The sequence below is a fragment of the Aotus nancymaae genome, unplaced genomic scaffold (assembly GCF_030222135.1).
Source record: "Aotus nancymaae isolate 86718 unplaced genomic scaffold, 86718_ANA_hifiasm-v0.15.2.pri h1tg000058l, whole genome shotgun sequence".
Lineage (NCBI taxonomy): Eukaryota > Metazoa > Chordata > Mammalia > Primates > Aotidae > Aotus > Aotus nancymaae.
Window position 1 is genome coordinate 40,525,753 of NW_026988472.1, and position 23,074 is coordinate 40,548,826.

At 40.3% G+C, this 23,074-nt stretch overlaps 1 protein-coding gene across 7 annotated transcripts in view; it reads left to right on the top strand.

Moving 5' to 3' along the window:
- SCML2 (Scm polycomb group protein like 2) overlaps positions 1-23,074 on the top strand; it is a 116,238-nt gene that overhangs the window by 31,021 nt on the left and 62,143 nt on the right. For all 7 annotated transcript variants that reach the window (XM_012434245.3, XM_012434259.3, XM_012434238.3 and 4 more), the window contains exons 6-7: positions 930-1,018; positions 16,833-17,076. In XM_012434245.3, coding sequence (XP_012289668.1) covers positions 930-1,018; positions 16,833-17,076 — 333 coding nt within the window. The remainder of the gene's footprint in view (positions 1-929; positions 1,019-16,832; positions 17,077-23,074) is intronic.

The window sequence follows — 23,074 nt, forward strand, 5'->3', positions numbered from 1 at the left end:
GACCCCTGCTCCCTGCTGCATATACCAGATGCTGTGATACCATTAGTTGGTGAGATCTCTAGAAAAGACACCTGTTGAGTCTATTTTGATAGCATCTGATACAAATTCTAAAAGAAGATCATTATTAGTATGTGTTAAGAGTGCTAAAGTGAGAACTGTCTTTTTTTCTAACTCATTTTATGGAAAATTTCAAACATACAAAAAAGGTAAAAGAATTTTACAGTGAGTACCCCCATGCCCACTTTCTAGGTTCTACCATTATCATTTTATTATACTTACTTTATCACATATCTATCCATCTGTCTGTCCTTCAATTGATTCATCAGTCCTTATTTTTTAATACATTTCAGAGTAAGTTGTTGACATCAGTGCACATCCCCAAAATACTTTAGCATATATATCATTAATGAGTAAATATCTATAGGTTTTTTTCTTTTGAGGTAAAATTACATGCAATGAAATGTACTGTTTTGTGTGTATATGTGCTGAGTTTGACAGAAAACTGTCTTTCTGAAATGAAAGAAGCCAGAGGCCCTGAGGAAAAGGGGGATAGAGGTCTTTTACAGTCTTTGCCCTTGCTTGTGTGATTGTTGGTGGTGGAATGGAAGCTCTCCTGAGCTCCAGCTTAGATCATCCCTGGTATTATGGTTCATTCCCAACGTATACATGTTTGTTGGTGAAATCCTAGCTACTGGCTTCTCTTAAAATCAGAGTTTCTATCCCCACTGTAACATTGTTGCCAGCCAGTATAGTGGGATACTAGCAATGAGAGGAGGGTACATCTGCTCCTCTTGCCCTTGTCCAAAGTTCTTAGATAAGAAACTCATTCTCTCAAGAAGAGTGGTGAATGAAACCTATTTTTTTATACCAACCTGATGTAGTATCACAGGGAGGCTTTTTCATGATATCTAATTTATTTTATAAAACAGGGTACCAGATGAATACCTCTTCCTGGCCAATGTTCCTCTTAAAGACACTAAACGGGTCTGAAATGGCATCTGCTACATTATTTAAGAAGGTAAGAAAGATATTATAAAAAGCTGCCATGTTTTTATTGTTTTGGTGGGAATGCTTAAATGCTTAATCTTCTGTGACATGGAAAAGCAAACATACTTTTAAAATTACTGGATTGGCAAGTATATTCATTTGCTAGGGTTGCCATAACAAAGTACCACAGAGTGGGTGGCTGAAACAACAGAAATTTATTTTCTCAGTTCTGGAGGCTGTAAGTCCAAGGTCAAAGTGCCCTCCGATATATGCTATGCTCCACCATTAGCATATAGACATGTTTGCATCTCCGCACCTTCACTAACATTGAATATTATTCATCTTTTAAAATTTTGTGTATCTTTTTTGTGGGGGAGTGATGAAGATGAGGATGATATCACATTGGTTTCTGGTGAGATCTCTCTTCTTGGCTTGCAGATGGATGCCTTCTTGCTGTGTCTTCACATGGCCTTTTCTCTATCCATGCACATCCCTAGTGTGTCTTCCTCTTCTTATAGGGACATCAGTCTTATTGGATTAGAGGCCGACCCTTATGACCTCACTTAACCTTTATTACTTCCTTAAAGGTCCTTTTTCCAAATGCATATATGTTGGGGGTGGTGCTTCAACATGTGAATTTTAAGATGACAAAATTCAGTCCATAACAATAGCTTAAATAACAAATGTATATTCTCACAGTTGTGGAGGCTAGAAGTTTGAGATCAAGGTGTCAGCAGGTTTGATTTTTTTTTTTTGAGACAGAATCTCACTGTCACCCAGGCTGGAGTGCAGTGGCATGATCTCAACTCACTGCAACCTCCGCCTCCTGGGTTTAAGCAATTCTGCCTTAGCCTCCCGAGTAGCTGGGACTACAGGTGTGCACCACCATGCCAAGATAATTTTTTTGTATTTTTAGTAGAGATGGGGTTTTGCCATATTGTCCAGGCTGGTCTTGAACTCGTTTTTCTTTTTTTTTTTAATTTTTTTTTTTTTTTTTTTTTTTTGAGACTTGAGTTTTGGTCTGTCGTCCAGGCTGGAGTGGAGTGGTGTAATCTCTGCCTCCCGGGTTCAAGCGATTCTCATGCCTCAGATTTCCAAGTAGCTGAGATTACAGGCGCGTGCCACCACACCTGGCTAATTTTTGTGTTTTTAGTAGAGACAGGGTTTTGCCATGTTGTCCTGGCTGGTCTTGAACTCCTGGGCTCAGATGATCCTCCAGCCTTGGCCTCCCAAAGTGCTGGGATTACAGGCATGAGCCACTGCCCCTGGCCAGGTTTGGTTTCTTTTGAGGCCTGTTTCCTTGGCTTGTAGATGGCTGTCTTCCCTGTGTTTGCATGTAGTCTGTTTATCTGTGTCTAGTTTGTTCCTCTTATAAGGATGTCAGTCATATTGGATTAGGGCCTACCCTAATAACCTTATTTTAACTTAATTACCTCTTTGAAGACCTAGGTCCAAATACCATCACATTCTGAGGTGCTGGGGGTTAGTGCTTCAACATATGAATTTTGGGGGTGACACAATTCATCCCATAACAGCAAGTCATAAAAAAGTCCCAAATATGATCACCCACTAGTCCAATTTCATTAGTAGCCTCTTTCTTGACATGGATATAAAAAGAATGCTCTACTGGAAGCAAATCTTCATTGCTATTTTTTATTTACATTCAGAAGTGAAGCTTCCCCTCACTTTACTGTATCAGTACCTTTGATATTGCAGAAAAAGATGATGGGCCAAAAAAAAAAATCACTTGAAAGTTAGTTGGAAAGATTTGGTTTCAGAAGCAAACAATGTTAAAAACAGTCATCAGAAAGAACCTTTTATGGGAAATACTTTCTATATAAAAAAGGAGGAAAAGTTTCTAAAATAGTTTATGTTCTTGAGAAAATGTTGAAAAGAGTATGTTAAGAAACAATAAAAGCCACGTTTTAGTTAAATTATGAGTCAAAATATTTCTTTCTCTCCCTGTCTCCTGATTGTTTTTCAGTCACTTAACTTTTATTACAACTCTACTTGGAATGGTAAGAATTCATTGTAGTTTTAAAAAGCTTTTGAAGAAGATTGAAGGCATAGGATGTGAAACATCAATTACTATGCCTCTTTCATTGCAAAGAAAAATTCTGCGGGTACACCTTTGAGTAAGATGAATGCAGAAAGTGGACTTGCCCTACCTGCAAGGGACACAGGCAGTGCAGGCCCTTTGGTCAGTAGTGACCATAGGTAAGAATAGCCAATTAAAAAATATTTAGCAGAAGTCTTATTTATTAAACACCTATTATCTTGGTCTGTGGCTTTAGAAAAGCCATTGGATCTGTTTTACTAGTCAGATTGCTTAATCAGCTGATCGCATGCCACACATGTCATACACATTTTGTTTTTAATTTTTTTTTTTTTTTTTGAGAGAAAGAAAGAAGGAAAAAAATGAAGAAGAGGAAGAAAAAGGAAGAGAAAGAGAGAGAGAGAATGGGAGTATTGCTTTCTTGCCCAGGCTAGAATGCAGTTTAGTAATGGGTATTGAAAACCTCTTTTATACCAATAATTATACTTGATGTAGACAGGAAGGAATAAGGGAAGAAAATAACAAACAGGCAGCCAACCAATATTTCATTTAAACCTATGAAATGCTATGCGATTACTGAGGAGTGATTTACTTCCAATTATGTAGTCACTTTTGGAATAGGTGTGAGGTGGTAATGTATGTTTTGTGTATTAGAAGTGGAGAGTTCTGTAAATGTTTATTAAGCTTACTTGTTCCGGGTCTGAGTTCAAGTCCTGAATGTCCTTGTTAATTTTCTGTCTCGTTGATCTATAAAATTGTTAGCTCTTCTTGTTACATTGATCCTTTTGCCATTATATAATGTCCTTCTTTGCCTCTTTTGCTCTTTGTTGCTTTAAAGTCTGCTTTATCAGAGGCGAGAATTGCATCTCCTGCTTTTTGTTTATTTGTTTATTTTTACCCTCTGATTGGTTGATAAATCTTCCTCCTTCTCTTTGTTTTGAGTCTTTGTGTATCGTTGCATGTGAGATGGGTCTGGATGCAGCATACCGATGGGTTTTGGCTTTTTATCCAATTAGAATATATATATAGGTTTAATACTGGCATTTGATGCTAGCTGGCTGTTTTGCCCATTAGTTAGTGTAAATTTTTCATTGTATTAATGCTCTTTGCTTATTGATATATTTTTGGAAAGGCTGATACTGGTTGTTCCTTTATATGTATAGTGCTTCTTTCAGAAGCTCTTGTAAAGCAGGCCTGGTGGAGGTGAAGTCTCTAAGTACTTGTTTGTTCGCAAAAGATTTAATTTTTCCTTCGATTATAAAGCTTAGTTTGGCTGGATAGGAAATTCTGGGTTGAAAGTTCTTTTCTTTAAGGATGTTAAATATTGGTCCCCACTCTTTTCTGGCTTGTAGGGTTTCTGCTGAGAGATCTGCTGTAAGTCTGATAGGTTTCCCTTTATGGGTAACCTGACCTTTCTCTCTGGCTGCCCTTAGTATTTTCTCCTTCATTTCAACCCTAATAAATCTGGCAATTATGTGCCTTGGGGTTGGTCTTCTTGAAGAATATCTTTGTGGTGTTCTCTGTATTACCTGGAGTTGAATATTACCCTGCCTTGCTAGGTTGGGAAAGTTTTCCTGCATGATATCCTGAAGAGTATTTTCCAACTTGGATTCATTCTCTTCGTCACATTCAGGTACACCTATCAAACGTAAATTAGGTCTTTTCACATAGTCCCATATTTCCTGGAGACTTTGCTCATTCCTTTTCATCCTTTTTTCTGCATTCTTGTCTTCTCGTTTCATTTCACTGAGCTGGTCCTCGACTTCTGATAGCCTTTCTTCTGCTTGATCAATTCGACTGTTTAAACTTGTGCATGCTTCGCGAAGTTCTCATGTTGTTTTTCAGCTCCATCAATTCACTTATATTCTTCTCTAAATTGTCCATTCTCGTTAACATTTTGTCAAACCTTTTTTCAAGGTTCTTAGTTTCTTTGCATTGGGTTAGAACAAGTTCTTTTAATTCACAGAAGTTTCTTATCACCCACGTTTTGAAACCTGCTTCTGTTATTGGAACACACTCGTAATCTATTAAGCCTTGTTCCGTTACTGATGAGGAATTGCGATCCCCTGTAGAGGGAGAGGCATTCTGATTTTGAGTATTCTCTGCCTTTTTACGCTGGTTTCTTCCCTTCATTATATATTTATCCCTCTGTCGTTTTTGTAATTACTGACTTTCTAACTAGGTCTCTGAGCAGACGTCCAACTTGTTGATTCCCAGCGCCGAAATCTGAGCAATCCACTGCACCGGCCAAAATAGCGGTGTTAAGATTGATGGTGCTTTTCTGCCTGGGAATCTCCGGACTCTGCACCAAGAACTGGCGCGCTAAGGCGCCAGCAAAACCGCCATGCCGGCCACGAGAGTCGCCCTGGTGACCCGTGGGGCTCCTCTGCTGGGAATCTCCTAGTCCGTGAGCAACAAATATTCGTCTGAAAGTGTGGCGTCCTGTCGTTCTCTGCGCTTTCACTGGGAATTACGAGCCCGAGCTGCTAGTGATCAGCCATCTTGGATCTCTCTCCCCCTTCAGGTCTCAATTTTTTTAATCATAAAAGTAATTCATGTGGGGGGGGGTGGTCAGGGGATTGGAATCAAGCTATCCCCTTAGCTAGTGAAAAATGCATCTCCCTTTGTCCCAACCATTCCTTCATTCCACTCTTCTCTCCAAATTGAAGTTTTATTTGTTCTCACAGACCTTTTTCTGTACATTTACAAACAAATATGGACTTTTATTTTCTTAAACATCGATTAGAATATATTGTATGTATTATTCTGTGGTTTACTTTTTCTCCTGACATATCTATGTTTTGGAAATCGTTCTGTTTCATTTCATATATATTTTAGGTTGTATTGTACTCTTCTGTAGAATGGATCATCAGAATTGATTTAACCCTAGAATGACTTAACTGTAAGGATAGATGATTAGGTCATCTCCACATTCTTGTTTAGATCAGCTCCACAGTAAGCATTCTTATAAAGAACTTTGCGTATAAATGTGGATGGCTACATTCTTGAAACTAGAATTGCTTGTTCAAAGGGATGTATGTTTTGGCTAGGCGTGGTAGCTCACACTTTGGGGAGTGAGGCAGGAGGATCACTTGAGCCCAGGAGTTTAAGACCAGCCTGGGCAACATGGTGAGACCCTGCCTCAAAAAAAAAATTTAAAAAAATTATAAAGAAAAAACAAAGAGATGTATGTTTTAAATGTTGATATATACTGTTAAATTGCATCCCAAACGGGTATTCTAAGGCTACAGTCCCCAACCTTTTTGTCACCAGGGCTCGGTTTTGTGGGAGACAGTTTTTCCACGGATGGAGGGGTGGGTGGTTTTGGGATGATTCAAACACATTACATTTATCATTAGATTCTCCTAAGGAGCATGTGATGTAGATCTCTTACATGTGCAGTTCACAATAGGGTTTGCACTCCTATGAGAATCTTAACACCGCTCTTGATAGGAGACAGAGCTGAAGTGGTAATGTGAGTGATGGGGAGTGGCTGTAAATAAAGTTGGAGATTTGCTCACTTGCCTGCTGCTCACCTCCTGCTGTGCCACCCAGTTCCTAACAGGCCACGGACCAATACCATTCTGGGCGGTGGGGACCACTGTTCTAAGCTGTGCTCCACCATTAGCCTATAAACATGTTTGTATCTCCACACCTTCACTAACATTGAATATTATCCATTTTAAATTTTCATGAATCTTTTTATGGGTAGGGTGGTGAAGATGAGGATGGTATCTCATTGTTTTAATTTGTATTGTACTGATTACTAGTGAAATTGTGCTTTTCAGATTTGTTTAATGGCCTTTTGTTTTTCTTTGGATTGTCTGATTATAGTCTTTGCCTATTTTACTTTTTTTTTTTTGAGACAGAGTCTCACTCTGTCGCCCAGGCTAGAGTACAGTGGTATGATCTCAGCTCACTGCAACCTCTGCCTACCAGATTCAAGTGATTCTCGTGCCTCAGCCTCCCAAGTAGCTGGGATAACAGGCATGTGCCACCACACCTGGTTAATTTTTGTATTTTTAGTAGAGGCGGGCTGTCACCTTGTTGGCCAGGCTGGTCTTGAACTTCTGACCTCAGGTGATCTGCCCGCCTTGGCCTCCCGAAGTGCTGGGATTACAGGCGTGAGCCACTGTGCCTGGCCCTTTGCCAATTTTTCTATTGGATTTCTTTCCTTCTTAGAATCATCTTAAATCCTCACTTTTCCTTGTTTTTGGCCTCTGGATGGACAATTAATTAGGAAGATCGACTCACTTAGCTTCCTAATTATGTATCTGTTCTGTTTATTTCTAACCTTACCACCACTTCCCCTTGGGCAGGCTGTCAACCTAAAATAACAACAGAGTAAGAGGCTCTCCTCCCACCCCCAAAAAAAATAGAGTCTATTTGGGAACGAATGACAAGGGATTACAATGCAGGATATTTGTGCTATGATGGATCATTGGCATATCTGGTGATGGTAAGGCAAAGGGAAGCTTTTAAAGGCAAAACAAGGAAGGTTACATAAGTTGTTTTGAAACACTTATCTTGGCCACAAGGATCAATAACAAGAGTGGTATTCGGGGTTGAACAGTCTGTTACTGGATAGATGGCCTTGCAGGAGTATTCTTTGTGTAAGGTTGTGGTTTTCAGAGAGTCCTTGTAATAGTTTTTTATCATAGGCATGTGTACACGAGAGTCCCTCCTCTCTGGTCCATTTTGTTAGGGTTTGGCATAAGTGACTCCATTTTGATTCTGAGAACTTTTACAAGGCTTTCCTCTTGCCTAAACTGTTATGCTAGCCTTTTAACTGCCTCTAGTCTTCACCCTTTCACACAACTGCTAGAAATGTGTATCTCATACAAAAATCTTACCACGTTATTCCTCTGTTCAAAACTCTTTTGAAGTTCCTGGATGAAGTATAAGTTTTCAACTCAGGATGAATTATAAGTTTTCAACATGGCCTGTTAGGTCCTGTGTGATCAAGTTTAGGGATGCCACTCCCTGTTTTCGATGTTATGTTCTTAAATTGCTTGTAATAGCTTGTAGATACTGTTTATTTTTAGAGCTGTGCTTTGAGTCATGCTGGTTTTCCCTGGTTAACTTCTCCTTTAAGATTCAAGTCATATATTAAATCCTCCAAGATAACATCCCTAATTCCCCCTCTCCATTCTTATACTTTTTTTGTTTTGTTTTGTTTTTTTCTTTGGTGAGACAGAGTCTCCCTCTGTCACCCAGGCTGGAGTGCAGTGGCGCAATTTCAGCTCATTGCAGCCTGCAACCTCCACCTTAAGTGATTCTCCTCCCTCAGCCTCCCAAGTAGCTGGGACTACAGGTACCTGCCACCACGTCTGGCTAATTTTTTTTTTTTTTGTAGTTTTAGTAGAGATGGGGTTTTGCCATGTTGGCCAGACTGGTCTTGAACCCCTGATCCCAAAGGATCCACCCACCTTGGCCTCCCAAAGTGCTGGTGTTACAGGTGTGAGCCACTGTGCCTGTCCTATTGTTAGACTTCTGGAGCACCTTTTACATATCCCAATCTTTGTATGTGTTAGATTATATTATTATTTTTACTGTCTCTCTTCTTGGACCGTGAGTCCCTTTTGAGCAGTTAGCATGTCTTTGTATTGTCAGTGCCTATATTAGCTTCTGGACACATACTCGTTAAAAGAATGAAGAAAGGATGAAAGAGTACAGGAAGATGAATACATATGGAAGGAACAGATGGGCTTCGTTTTGGACATGTTGAGTTGTCTCTGGGAAATTTGAGTAGCGATGACTATCTGGCTGCTGAAAAGTTGAGAACTTAGGAACAAAGTTTGACTTGGGCACATGGATTTGGAAATTTTTAGCATAAACGGTAATGATAGAAGCCTTGAGCTTGAGTGAGCTAGCCCAGAGAATATATAGAAGGAAGAGAGAGGAATGTTAAGGTGAGAGCATTGAGAAATACCCACCTACCTTATAGGGTGGGTAAAGGGATAAGAGCAGCTGTAGAATTAGAGGGAGGAGGAAAACTAGAATAAACCAGTGTCATTAAATCCAGTGGGGCAGATTTGCAAGGATTAGGGAGTGGTTAACAGTCTCAAGTACAGCTCAGAATTACACAGTGCCTGGCCCATATCATGTACTTAAGGAAGGTTAAGTTAAGAGGGAAGCTGATTTTTGACTATTTGGTAGATAAAAGATTGTCAGTTACATTAGCAAGAGCTGAAGTCCAGATGAAAAGTATCCTCAGAGCTAAATTTATAATTTTTGGGGCAGAATATTGATTTAGATCATTCCTCATGGCTTCACTTTACTATTTCTATAAATAGACGTCAATGATGGGAGGATCACTTGAGTCTGGGAGGTTGAGGCTGCCATTTGCTGTGATCTCGCTACTGCATGCTAGCCTTTAGCCTAGGTGACAGAGTGGGACCCTGATTAAAAAAAAAAAACCCTCAAATTCCTATTTCTGCAAAATAGGAAACTGGCAAAGGCTGGAAGAAAATTCATACGTAGATTAAATGTCTACTGTGTTCCCACACAAGCAGTGAGCTTACTCACTGGTTGGGGAGGAAGTCAGTTAACAAAATAACAAACATATAGTGAGGCTACATCATTTACCTTAAGGAGAATGGTAAAGGTTTGGAACAGCTGCTGTATGGGATAGAAGAGGGAATGGTCTAGGGTCACATGACAGTATTTTGGAGGGCTTAGCTAAGGATGAAGGGTAAAAATGTGTGGAACTACATGTAATAAGCATATGGGAGAGACTTTGCTGTAGCAGTGCTCAGCGCTGTATTAGTCTGTTTTCACGCTGCTGATAAAGATATGCCCAAGACTGGGAAGCAAACGAAGTTACAGGACTTATAGTTCCACATGGCTGGGGAGGCTTCAGAATCATGGCGGGAGGTGAAAGGCACTTCTTACCTGGTAGCAGCAAGAGAAAGTGAGGAAGAAGCAAAAGCGGAAACCCCTAATAAAACCATCAGATCTCATGAGACTTATTTACTATCACGAGAATAGCACAGGAATGAGTGGCCCCCATGATTCAATTACCTCCCCCGGGTCCCTCCCACAACACATGGGAATTCTAGGAGATGCAATTCAAGTTGAGATTTGGGTGGGGACACAACCAAACCATATCAGCAGCTAAGTATAAATAGGTGAAGCAGATGGCGATATTGAACGAAGGTTTGGAGATAACAGGGCAAGGACAAGGGAATAAGTTGGTTTTTGATGCTGAGAAGAAAGTAGTAAAATGATGCTTTGTAACCTGGGTATGAAAGGGTATGATAGAATGTTTGAGTGTTTGGTCCTTTAATTTACATCAGTGGTTCTCAACTGGGAAGAGGGTGTGATTTGCTTCTCCAAAGGAGATTTGGCAGTGTCTGGGGACATGCTTGGTTATCAAAACTGTTTGGGGGGTTAGAGGTGAGGTGCTACTGACATTTAGTGGGTAGAGAGACCAGGGAGTGCTGCTTCACATCCTACAACACACACACACACACACACACACACACACACAGTGGCTCCAAATACACACACACACACACACACACACACACACACTCTGTGGCTCCAAATACACACACCCACGCACACACACACTCTGGCTCCAAATACACACACCCACGCACACACACACATATTGTGGCTCCAAATACACACACACATGCACACACATGCACACGCACACAGACACACACACACACACACACTTGTGGCTCTACATGTCAGTAATGCCAAGGCTGAGAAACCCTAACCTGTATGTATTAATCCATTAATCCCCTGGTGAGCTCATCTAAGTTCCTGGCTTTAAATACAGTTTATATGCAGATGATTTTTAAATTTGTATTTCCACCCAGACCTTTTACTCCCAACTCAGATTTGTATATCCAGTGACCTACTCAGCATCTCCACTTGGATGTCTGATGGACATCTCAAACTGCTCTACCTGTTAACCAGGGAGTGGAAACTATCCTAGTTTCTCAGGCCTCAAACCTTGGTACTTATTTCTAGATCACACCCTACATCCAGTCCATAAGGAAATCCTATTGACTGTACCTTCAGAATACAGTCAGCTTTTCATATCCTTGGGTTCTGCATCCATGGGTTCAACCAACTGCAGATTGAAAATATTAAAAAAAAAAAACTCAAAATACAGCAAAAAATAGTACAAGTGAAAAAAATATATATAACAGCTGTTTACATACCATTTACATTATATTAGGTATCATAAGTAATCTAGAGAGTATTTAAAATATATAGCCTATATATAGGATTTTGCATATAGCCTATATATAGGATTTTGTGGGACATGGGAAGAAATAGCCTTTAAGGAGAACCATATTGTAGGTAATCAAGAAGGGAGGTTAAAAGCTGGGTGTGGTGGCACGTTCCTGTAGTCCCAGCTACTTGGGAGGCTGTGGTAGGAGGATTGCTTGAGTCTAGGAGATTTGAGTCCAGCCTGGGCGACATAGTTAGGAGACCCTGTCTTTTATTTAAAAAAAAAAAAAAAAGGCGCAGTAGCTCATGCCTGTAATCCCAGCACTTTGGGAGTCCGAAGCAGGTGGATAACCTGAGGTCAGGAGTTTGAAACCAGCCTGGCCGACATGGCCAAACCCCATCTCTACTAAAAAATACAAAAATTAGCTGGGTGTGGTGGCAGGTGCCTGTAATCCCAGCTACTCGGGAGGCTGAGGCAGGAGGATCGCTTGAACCCAGGAGGTGGGGGTTGCAGTGAACCGAGATCGTGCCACTGCACTCCAGCCTGGGCAACAGAGCCAGACTCTGTCTCAAAAAAAAAAAAGGGAGGTGGTTATAAGAACACTCTTCACTAGCAATCTTCTAGAATAAAACCATTTTTGTCTCACCATAAAAGAAAAGAGAATGATCCCTTGTTTATTTTAGCTATTGTTTTTGCAAATTATATTTTTGTGTTCAAGAAGTTCTTAAAGAACTGGTGATGATGACAAACCAAATTCTTTAAAAACATTTCACTTAACATAATGACCTCCAGTTCCATCCATGTTGCTGTATTGACAGGATTTCATTTTTATGGTTAAATAATACTCCATTGTGTGTATATATATAGATCACATTTTTTTAATTCACCTGTTGATGGACACTTGTTTTTGTTTTTTTTTTTATTTCCAACTTTCATTTTAGGTACATGGGGTACATGTGTAAGTTTAGGTACATGGGGTACATGTGTAATATGGATAGATTGTGTGTTGATGGGGTTTGGGGCACAGATGATTTTATCACCCAGGTAATAAGCATAGTACCCGATAGGTAGGTTTTTGATCCTGACTCTCCTCCTGCCTTCCACCCTCAAGTAGGCCCTGGTGTTTGTTGTTCTCCTCTTTGTGTCCATGTGTACTCACTGTTTAGCTCCCATTTATAAGTGAGAACATGTAGTATTTGGTTTTCTGTTCCTTTAGGGTAATGGCCTCCAGCTCTCCATCTGTGTTGCAGAGAACATGATCTCATCCTTTTTTATGGCTGTGTAGTATTCCATGGTATATATGTACCACATTTTCTTTATGCAGCCCACCATTGATGGGCATCAAGGTTGATTCCACATCTTTGCTATTGTGAATAGTTCTGCGATGAACATATGCGTACATGTGTCTATGGTAGAGCAATTTATTTTCCTTTGGGTATGTACCCAATAATGGGACTGCTGGGTTGAATGGTAGTTCTGTTTTAAGTTCTTTGAGAAATCTCCAAACTGCTTTCTCCAGTGGCTGAACTAATTACATTCCCACCAGAAGTGTATAAGCATTTTCTTTTCTCTGCAGTCTCACCAGGATCTGCTGTTTTTTGATTTTTTAATAATAGCCATTCTGACTGGTGTGAGATGGTATCTCATTGTGGGTTTTTTTTTTTGAGACGGAGTCTCACTCTGGCTCCAAGGCTGGAGTGCAGTAGTGCGATCTTGACTCGCTGCAACCTCTGCCTCCCGGGTTCAAGCGATTCTCATGCCTCAGCCTCTCTAGTAGCTGGGACTATAGGTGAATGCCACCACACCTGGCTAATTCTTTGTATTTTTAGTGGAGACAGCGTTTTACCACGTTGGCCAGGCTGGTCTTGAACTCCTGACGGCAGATGATTCATCTGCTTTGGCCTCCCGAAGTGCTGGGATTATAGGTATGAGCCACCGAATCTGGCCATCTCATTGTGGTTTTGATTTGCATTTCTCTAGTGATTAGTGATATTGAGAATTTTTTCTTATACTTGTTGGCCATTTGTCTGTCTTCTTTTGAGAAGTGTCTGTTCATGGATGGACACTTTTGATTCAGTATCTGGCTATTGTGAATAGTGTTGCAGTAAACATGGGAGTACAGGTATCTCTTCAGTATACTGATTTCCTTTCTTTTGGTTATATACCCCCAGCAGTGGGATTGCTGGGTCATTTGGTAGTTTTATTTTTTTTCTCTGCTTTCTTACGATTAGTTATTGTTTTAGTCTTTTTGATAATAACCATTCTTACTAGGATGAGATGATATCTCATTGTGGTTTTGATTTGCATCTGTTGACCATTTATGTGTCTTCTTTTGAGAAATATCACAGGTCTTTTGCCTATTTTTAAATCAGGTAATTTGTTTTGTTTTTGCTATTGAATTGTTTGAGTTCCTTATATTTTCTGGTTATTAATCCCTTGTGATGGATTATTTGCCATTATTTTCTTTCTCTCTTTCTGTAGGTTGTCTTTTCTTTCCTACTTTTTTTTTTCTTTTTGAGATAGTGTCTTTCTCTGTTGCCCAGGCTGGAGTGCAGTGGCACGATCTTGGCTCACTGCAACCTCTACTTCCCAGGCTCAAGCAGATCCTCCTGCCTCAGCCTCCCAAGTAGCTGGGACTGTAGGCTTGCACCACCACACCTGGCTAATTTTTTTTTCTTTTGAGATGGAGTTTCACTCTGTCACCCAGGCTGGAGTGCAGTGGTGCAGTCTCAGCTCACTGCAACCTCTGCCTCCTGGGTTCAAGCGATTCTCGTGCCTCAGCCTTTCGAGTAGCTGGGATAACACATGTGTGCCACCACACCTAGCTAATTTTTGTATTTTTAGTAGAGACGAGGTTTCACCATGTTGGTCAGGCTGGTCTCAAACTCTTGACCTCGTGATCTGCCTGCCTCGGCCTCCCAAAGTGCTGGAATTACAGGCGTGAGCCAATTTTTATACTTTGTTTGGAGATAGGATTTCACTATGCTGCCTAGGTGGTCTCTAATTCCTGGGCTCAAGTGATCTGCCCACCTTGGCCTTTTGCAGTGCTGGCATTACAGACATGAGCCACCACACCCGGCCTAGGTTATATATTTTAATCTTAAAATTAGTTCTATTGCGTTGCTTATTCCTTTCTGTTGTTTTGTTGCAGAAAATATACATTGCCATTTGAAATTAGTTTGCTTTGCTACAGAAAGTCTCAGTCTTTTATATGACAGTGTAAGGTCCTGGGATCCTTATGTGTGCCTCGAATGTTTTCTGCATTTTGTGAGCATCTAGCACAAATTTGTCAACTGCCATGTTTATTCTTTGTTAAATGCAGCTTACCTCACCACTTTTTTCTTCTCATACTAGTAACAGTCAATTGACCTTTAGCCCTTTCATGTAACACTGCTTCTTACTTACCAGCTATTTATCAAATACTTTGATCTTCAATCAGTCTACCTTTTGACTTGCCAACTTTCAGGGTGGAGTTTTTTTTTTTTTTTTTTTGGTAAGCAGGGTCTTACTCTGTTGCCCAGGCTGGAGTGCAGTGGTAAGAACATGGCTCACTGCAGCCTCGATGACTTCCTGGTCTGAAGTGATCCTCCTGCCTCAGCCCCGTAAGTAGCTGGTACTACAAGTGTGCTGCCACCATGCCCAGCTAATTTTTGTATTTTTTTTTAGAGACGGGTTTTGCCATGTTTCCCTGGCTGGCTGGTGTCAAACTCCTCAGCTCAAGAGATCCACCTGCCTTGGCCTCCCAAAGTGCTGAATTAGGGATTACAGGTTTGAGCCCAGGGTGATTTTTAAGAAACAAATTAAGATACGTAATTCAGCCTGGTGTGGTAGCTCACACCTGTAATCCCAGCAGTTTGAGTGGCTGAGGTGGGAGGATTGCTTTAGGCCAGGAGTTTGAGACCAGCCTGGCCAACATAGTGTGGCCTCGTCTCTATAAAAATTAAGAAAAGAATATGTAATTAAAAGGACTTTGGAAGCTATAATTAAGGAGCTTCCAGATTGTAAGGGTGTAAAGAGTAACAATAGAAAAATACAGGGTGATGAGATGGGTTTTAAGGGGACATTTGAAAAAGAAACCAACCTTCCAGATATATTTTTTAAATTGGTGAGAGAATTAGTTGAGAGCTTGCTCACTGTTTTTGGGTGATTCCTTGGTTCTTTTATTTAAAAAATTGCTTGCTATTGGGTATTGTGCTGGAAATAATAATATGAATATCTGTTTTTAATAATCTCTTAGTCTCATAGAGGAGGGAACACATTTCAGTAGTGATATTACAATTGAAGATGAGAGTGGCTCTGAGCTGGGCCTAGGAGTGGGCAGGGGTTGGTCAGGGAAGCATTGAAGGAAGCTAGGAGAACTGGGCTTTCAGTTGGGTGAGTTGAAATTGTCCAGGCAGATGATGGGGTAGGGTGTTCCAAGGAGGTGGCTTCAAGACAGACTGCCTAGGTTTAAAATCCAGCTCTGATTGGGAGGTTGTGGTTTTTAATTGAATTTTAGATAAGTGAAAGGGATAAGTCTAGTGTAGTGGTTCTCAACCTTGGGTGCACCTTAGAATTTCCCGGAAAATTAAAATATTGCTGTTTCCCCGGCCCCACCATAGACCAATTCAATTCGTATCACTGGTGGTGTGGTCACAGGTGATTCTAATGTTCATTAGGGCAGAAAATCACCAGTTCAGGACTACTATTTTTTATTCTTTTTTTTTTTTTTGTCTTTTAATTTGAACAAGTGTCAGAAAAATAGGATTACTATTTCCAGTCTTTTGGCTTAGGTGACTTGCTGTGATGGTGCCATTTAGTAGGGTTGCTGTGATGGTGCCATTTAGTAGGATGAAAAGCAGATTGAAAGAAAAGATGTTGCTTTTAACATAACATGTGGTCTTTCTAGCAATCCTGTTAACATTTACATGCTTTATCCTTTTTGTGACTAAGAAATACTTTTTAAATATTGATTTCTGGATTGGATATTTTAAATGACCCCAGACTATATGACTTTCATGTTCTTGTGTCTGTGTTTTATACTTTGAGTTTCGTTTCTTTTCTTTTTTTTGAATTTGAGTTGTTCATTTTCTTTAGAATTCTTACAATTGAGTTTCTTTTAGGGTATCATCTGATGTTATTTCTTTTCTTTGGACTTACCACTTTTTGACATACCAATTTACATATTTATTAGGTTTGTCTGACTGCCTGTTGTAAAATTTCTTGTTGATTCCTTTTCTCTGTCTGCAACCACTACTACCACCAGTGCTAGAATGTAAGCTCCACCAGAGCAGGGATCTTTGATATATTTGTTCACCAATGAATCTTAAATTCCTGGTACATAGTAGATAATACATATCTCTTGAATGGTTGAATCTGGCTGGTTTTGCTTCTTTCCAGGTTCTTGATTCTGCTCCTGAAAAAATATGAGATGTTAGAGAGCAGAGTTTCGGATTTGTGAGCACTGTTGTCTTCCTATATTAATTGATAATTAAACATGGAGCTTAAGTTTTGCTTGCTAAGGGTTGTGAGAGAATATACAATTTTTCACTTCGAGCACATGGGTCTTAATACATCTTAAAAATGAAGTCTTTTTTTTTTTTTATGTTTTGGTAGGAACCACCAAAGCCCCCACTAAATAATTTTAAAGTGGGGATGAAACTAGAAGCTATTGACAAAAAGAACCCATATCTCATCTGTCCTGCAACCATTGGAGATGTGAAAGGGGATCAAGTTCATATCACATTCGATGGCTGGAGTGGAGCTTTTGATTACTGGTGCAAGTATGATTCTCGAGATATTTTCCCAGTGGGGTGGTGTCGCTTGACAGGAGATGTATTACAACCCCTAGGAACTAGAGGTAAGACAATAATTAACTACATGTTTTTTACTTTATTGAAGTTATATGTAACTGTTGTTGGTGGCATTGTGGTTAGCGTTGGTGATACTAGGACTTCATGCCCCAGCTAGTGGCAGGCAGAACAGCAAAGCACTGTGCAGGCTAGAGAACTGGAGGTAAAAGAAGGCTATGATTAGATTTCTTGAGCATCACTGTAGCATCATAGTCTGAGTTCCAGTCCACACTGGAGAATATGGACAAAGCTAAAAGTCATATTTGTGCCATTGAGGTCTTGTTGCTGTAAGCATGGGGGGTGGTATGTGCTTAGCTCCTTTTATGGTTGATGTTCAATTAAAAATTATACATTGTATTCCATTGTTCATATCTCAAAGATATTTTTTAAAAGGTTGGGCATAACTGTTGTAAACATGTCTTACATGATTTTGGTCCTGTTTTTAAGTTAAATTGACACTTTGATAGCCTTAAGTTAAATCCATAGTGAAAATTTTTTGACTCTGTGGAAACCATTATAAATTAGTATGTTATTGTAGTCATGGTAATATTTATTAGTTGTAACAGTGTTTCCTAAGCTGAGAACTATGATCTTCTAGATGTTTTCTTTCAGAGAAAAGCGGTCAACATGTTGATGTTCCTTGGTGACTCTTTCAAGGGCTTAAATATGCCTAACCTGGTCTTCTATGATGGAGTAACTGCTGAGGCTTAAGTGGTGTCTAAGAATAGAACCCAGTCATTGACCTAAGTTTAATATAAACTTAGTGGGATTCAGTTAGCTGGACGTGATGACACGTGCTTATAATCTCAGCTACTCGGGAGGCTGAGGCAAGAGAATTGCTTGAACCTGGGAGGTGGAGGTTGCAGTGAGCCAAGATCACGCCACTGCACTCTAGCCTGGACAACGAGAATGAAACTCCATCTTAAAAAAATAAATGAATAAAAAATAAACTTAGTAGGATTAAATATAAACATACTTAAAAAATTTACCCTACTATATGTATTCATTTTTATGAGGAAAAAAAGAAAAATAGATGTAGAAAATAAGTAGGCAAGGTGTGCAGAGGAGTGTAGTGTCTAGGTAAGAGCCATATTATTCTTGCAGTGGCTGTTAGAATCATCTGTAATTTGGGACTTTAACACATTCCATTATACTAGAGTACTGCATACCACAGTGTTCTTTTTACTAGGTACCTCTTTAACTAGTTTCCTACTTCCGTAAGTCTAGGAAGTAGATATTAATGGTTGATTTTGTAAAATTCAGCATGATACAGATCTATGCGTATGTGATATTAAGATAAATAAAACATAGTCTCTACCCTCAAGAAGTTTACCTTCTAATGGAAGAGGGATGCATGGAGGCATAGAGTTGTAAAAAGAGATATAGTATTAGCAATGTAAAAATAGAGACGTATGCTAGATGTGGAGGTGGCCCAAAGACTTCCAGTGTTGGTTGGAGGAAAAGGTGGTTGCATAAAGGAAAATATCATGAAAGGATGCATGATTCGAGTATTAGATGAGAAGCAGAAGTCGCCCAGCAGAATGAAGATGAAGGTAGGATGGACACATAACAAAAGTGCAAAATTCCAGAGTTTATCCTAAAAACTGATGAGTTCACTTTGGAACACAGTGAGTCTGAAATGTGTGGCTGAGAATGCTGTTGTCCTCCAGTATTTTTTCTCTCTTTTTTTCTTAGTATTGCAATTGGTTGCCTAACGTGCAGACTATATTTCCAGACTCCTAGCAGTATGGTGTGGCCACGAGACTAAGTCCTGGTTGATGTTGAATAAAAGCACGCATAGAGTGTACTTTTTCCAGAAAGAATATTATAGAGAGATGAGCATGTCCTTTCCTCTAACTTCTTCCTGCTTTTATCCTTCTGCTATGAATGTGGTTTTGACTGGAGCTCCATCTTAGAGCATGAGATGGGAACCATATGCTGTGGAGTGGGTGGAAAGCAGCCAGGAGCCAGAGTCCCTGAGAACTTGGTGGAGTACAGCTTTCATACTAGCCCACCTGTTTTCAGACATTAGTGAGAAATAAACTTCTATGTTATATAAATCACTATTCTTTTAGGTTTTTCTGTTACCGTTAGCTGAACTCAGTCGTAATTGATTCAGGGTAACTTTGGGACATCCAAGTGCACATGTTCATTGATCGAATAGCTGCACATACAGATCTGGAGCCTAAAAAGATAGGTCTTGGTTGACAAATCAGGTTTGAGAGGCATCATGTTCACTCAAACAAATATTCTTTGTGCCAGGTGGGATTACAGGTGCTTAGGATGGGAGGGCTAGCAGTTTACTTATTTTGTTGATAGCAGCAAGTGGTGGAAGTTTTGAGTGGGTTTTAATTGTGCGTGTATAACAAGTAGAGGTAGAAAAGGACCAAGACAGAGCCTTGTGGGTCAACATTTAAAGCAATAATTATCACTCTTGAATTACTTGGGGGAGTCACTCTTGAATTACTTGGAGGAGCTTGTTAAAAGGCAGTGCTCGGGAACTAACATTCAGGGGTTTGAATCAGTGGGTTTGGAGTGGGGCTTAGTTGTTTACAGTCACATGGTTTGAGGCCTGAACTTTGAGAAGCACAAAAATAAGGAATAGGTAGAAGATAGAAGTCAATCTAGGACACTGGAAAAAAAATGTACATAAATGTAGGAGATCACTAGGTTGGTTTCTGTGGCAACGGGAGAAAAAAGATTTTAAGGAGAAAGTACTAAACATTATCAAAGGCAGTATAAAAGTCAAGCAAGAGGAGAACTCATTAGTGGTCCTAGTAAAACTAAAACTATGGTTACTCAGCTTCTTTAAAAATCTAGATTTAGAGAGTCAAGGGGTAAATAGGAAATGCAGTGTTAAAAAAAAAAAGAAAAAGAAAAAGAACAAGTGGCATCCGAATACTTTGTGAGATCTGCCTCCTCTGTCTTTACCCAGGTTTACATTTGCTTTGAGTGAACTTTAGAAATCTTACCTCACTTTATGTCCCTTTACCCTCTACTATATATAATTGTCATCAAATTGAGAACCACATTAGTGTTTTAATTTTTGCTTCCACCGTCAAACATAACTTAGAAAACTTAAGAGAAGGGAAAGTCTGTTGTATTTATTTACATTTTTACCCTTTAAGTTGTTCTTTTTTCATTCCTGATTTTCAAGATTTTATTCTTTTATAATTTTCTTCCTGTTTAGAGAACTTCTTTTTTTTTTTTTTTTTTGAGACGGAGTTTCACTCTTGTTACCCAGGCTGGAGTGCAATGGCGCGATCTCGGCTCACCACAACCTCCGCCTCCTGGGTTCTGGCAATTCTCCTGCCTCAGCCTCCTGAGTAGCTGGGATTACAGGCACGCGCCACCATGCCCAGCTAATTTTTTGTATTTTTAGTAGAGACGGGGTTTCACCATGTTGACCGGGATGGTCTCGATCTCTTGACCTCGTGATCCACCCGCCTCGGCCTCCCAAAGTGCTGGGATTACAGGCGTGAGCCACCGCGCCCGGCCTAGAGAACTTCTTTTAACCATTCCTTTAGGGTTGAGTGGCAACAAATTCTCTGTTTTTTTTGGAGACAGGGTTTCGCGGTGATGCCCAGGCTGGAGTGCAGTGGCACAATCATGACTCACTGCAGCTTCAACTCTCCAGATGCAAGCAATTGATCCTCTTGCTTCAGCCTCGCTAGTAACTGGGACTATAGGCACATGCTACCATGCCGGGCTAATTGTTTTAATTTTTAGTTGAGACGGGGTCTCACTGTGTTGCCCATGCTGGTCTTGAATTACTAGACTCAAGTGATTCTCCCTCCTCAGCCTCTCAAAGTGTTGGGATTGTAGGCATGAGCCACCACACCCAGCCCTCCTCTTCATTCTTGAAGGATAGTTGCTGGATATAGAATTCAAGGTTGATAATTCTTTTCTTTTTTTCTTTTCCTTTTTTTTTTTTTGTGATGGAGTCTCGCTCTGTTGCCCAGGCTGGAGTGCAGTGGTATGATTTTGGCTCACCGCAACCTCTGCCTCCCGGGTTCAAGTGATTCTCCTGCCTCAGCCTCTCAAGTAGCTGGGACTACAGATGCACGCCACCACTTGCGGCTAATTTTTGTAATTTTGGTAGAGACTGGGTTTCACTGTATTGGTCAGGCTGGTCTCAAACTCCTGACCTCAGGTGATCCACTTGTCTCGGACTCCCAAAGTGCTGGGATTACAGGCATGAGCCACTGCACCCGGCTGATCTCCTTTTTTTTAAACTTTAACATCTACTTTATCTGATGATCAGATTTTCTGTGGATGATGTTCCTGTTATCTTTTTCTAATACTCAAAATTTTTTTTGAGACAGGGTCTCACTTTGTCACCTAGGCTGGAGTGCAGTGGCATGATCTCAGCACAGTAAAGCCTTGACTTCCTGGGCTTAAGTGATCCTCCTGTCTCAGCTCTCCAAGTAGCTGGGAGTACAGGTGTGCGCCACCATGCCTGGTTAATTTTTGTATATTTAGTAGAAACTGGGTTTCACCACATTACTCAGGCTGGTCTCAAACTCCTAGGCTCAAGCAGTCTGCCTGCTTCAGTTTCCCAAAGCGCTGGGATTACAAGCGTGAGCCACCACACCTGGCCAAGAAGTTGCCATACTGTTTTCCATAATGGCTGTACTAATTTACATTCCCACCAACAGTGTAAAGAGTTACCTTTTCTGGCCTGGCATGGTGACTCACCCTGTAATCTCTACACTTTGGGAGGCCGAGGCAGGAGGATTGCTTGAGGCTAGGAGTTTGAGACCAGTTTGGACAACACAGTGAGGCTCTGTCTCTACAAAAAAAATAAGTTAACTGGGTATGGTGATATGTGCGTATAGTCCTAACTACTGGGGAGGCTAAGGTGGCAGGATCACTTGAGCCCTGGGGTTAAGAGATCCCAGTGAGCTATATTCATGTCACTGCACTGCAGCCTGGGCAACAGAGCAAGACCTCATCTCTATAAATAATAATTAAAAAAAAGGGTTTCCTTTTCTCTGCATCCTAGCAAGCATCTATTTTTTTTTTTTGTCTTTTTAATAGTAACCATTCTAACTGGAGTAAGATGGTAACTCATTGTGGTTTTGATTTCCATTTCCCTGATGATTAGTGATGTTGAGCATTTTTTCATATACTTGTTGACCATTTGTATGTATTGTTTTGAGAAATGTCTGTTCAGATTCTTTGTCCACTTTTTAACTAAGGGATTATTAGTTTTTTCTTGCTATCGAGTTCCTTGTATATTCTGGTTATTAGTCCCTTGTGGGATAAATAGTTTGCAAATATTTTCTCCCGTTCAAGAGGTTGTTTCCACTCTGTTTATTGTTTCCTTTGCAATGTATAAGCTATTTCGTTTTGTGTAGTCCCACTTGTCTTTGTTTTTGTTGCCTGTGCTTTTGAGGTCTTAGCCATAAAATCTTTGCTTAGACCAATGTTATGAACTGTTTCTCTATGTTTTCTTCTATTAGTTTTATAGTTTCAGGTCTTTAAGTCTTTAATGCATTTTGAGTTGATTATATGGTGAGAGAGAGGGGTCTAGGGGTCTAATTTCATTCTTTTTTTATTTTTATTTTTTGAGACACAGTCTTGCTCTGTCACCCTGACTGGAGTTCAGTGCAGTCTTGGCTCACTGCAACCTCTGCCTCCCAAGTTAAAGCAATTCTCCTGCCTCAACCTTCTGAGCAGCTGGGATTACAGGTGCCTGCCACCATGCCCAGCTAATTTTTATGGTTTTAGTGGAGATGGGGTTTCACCTTGTTGGCCAGGCTGGTCTTGAACTCCAGATCTTGGGTGATCTGCCTGCCTTGGCCTCCCAAAGTGCTGGGATTACAAGCATGATTCTCCATGCCCAGCCTAGTTTCCTTCTTCTACATATGGATATCTGGTTTTCCTGGCACTTTTTATTGAAAAGGGTGTCTGTTTCCCAATGTACGTTCTTGGTGCCTTTATAAAAAACCGGTTAGCTGTATATAGATGGGCTTATTTCTGGGTTTTCTCTTTTATAGGTCA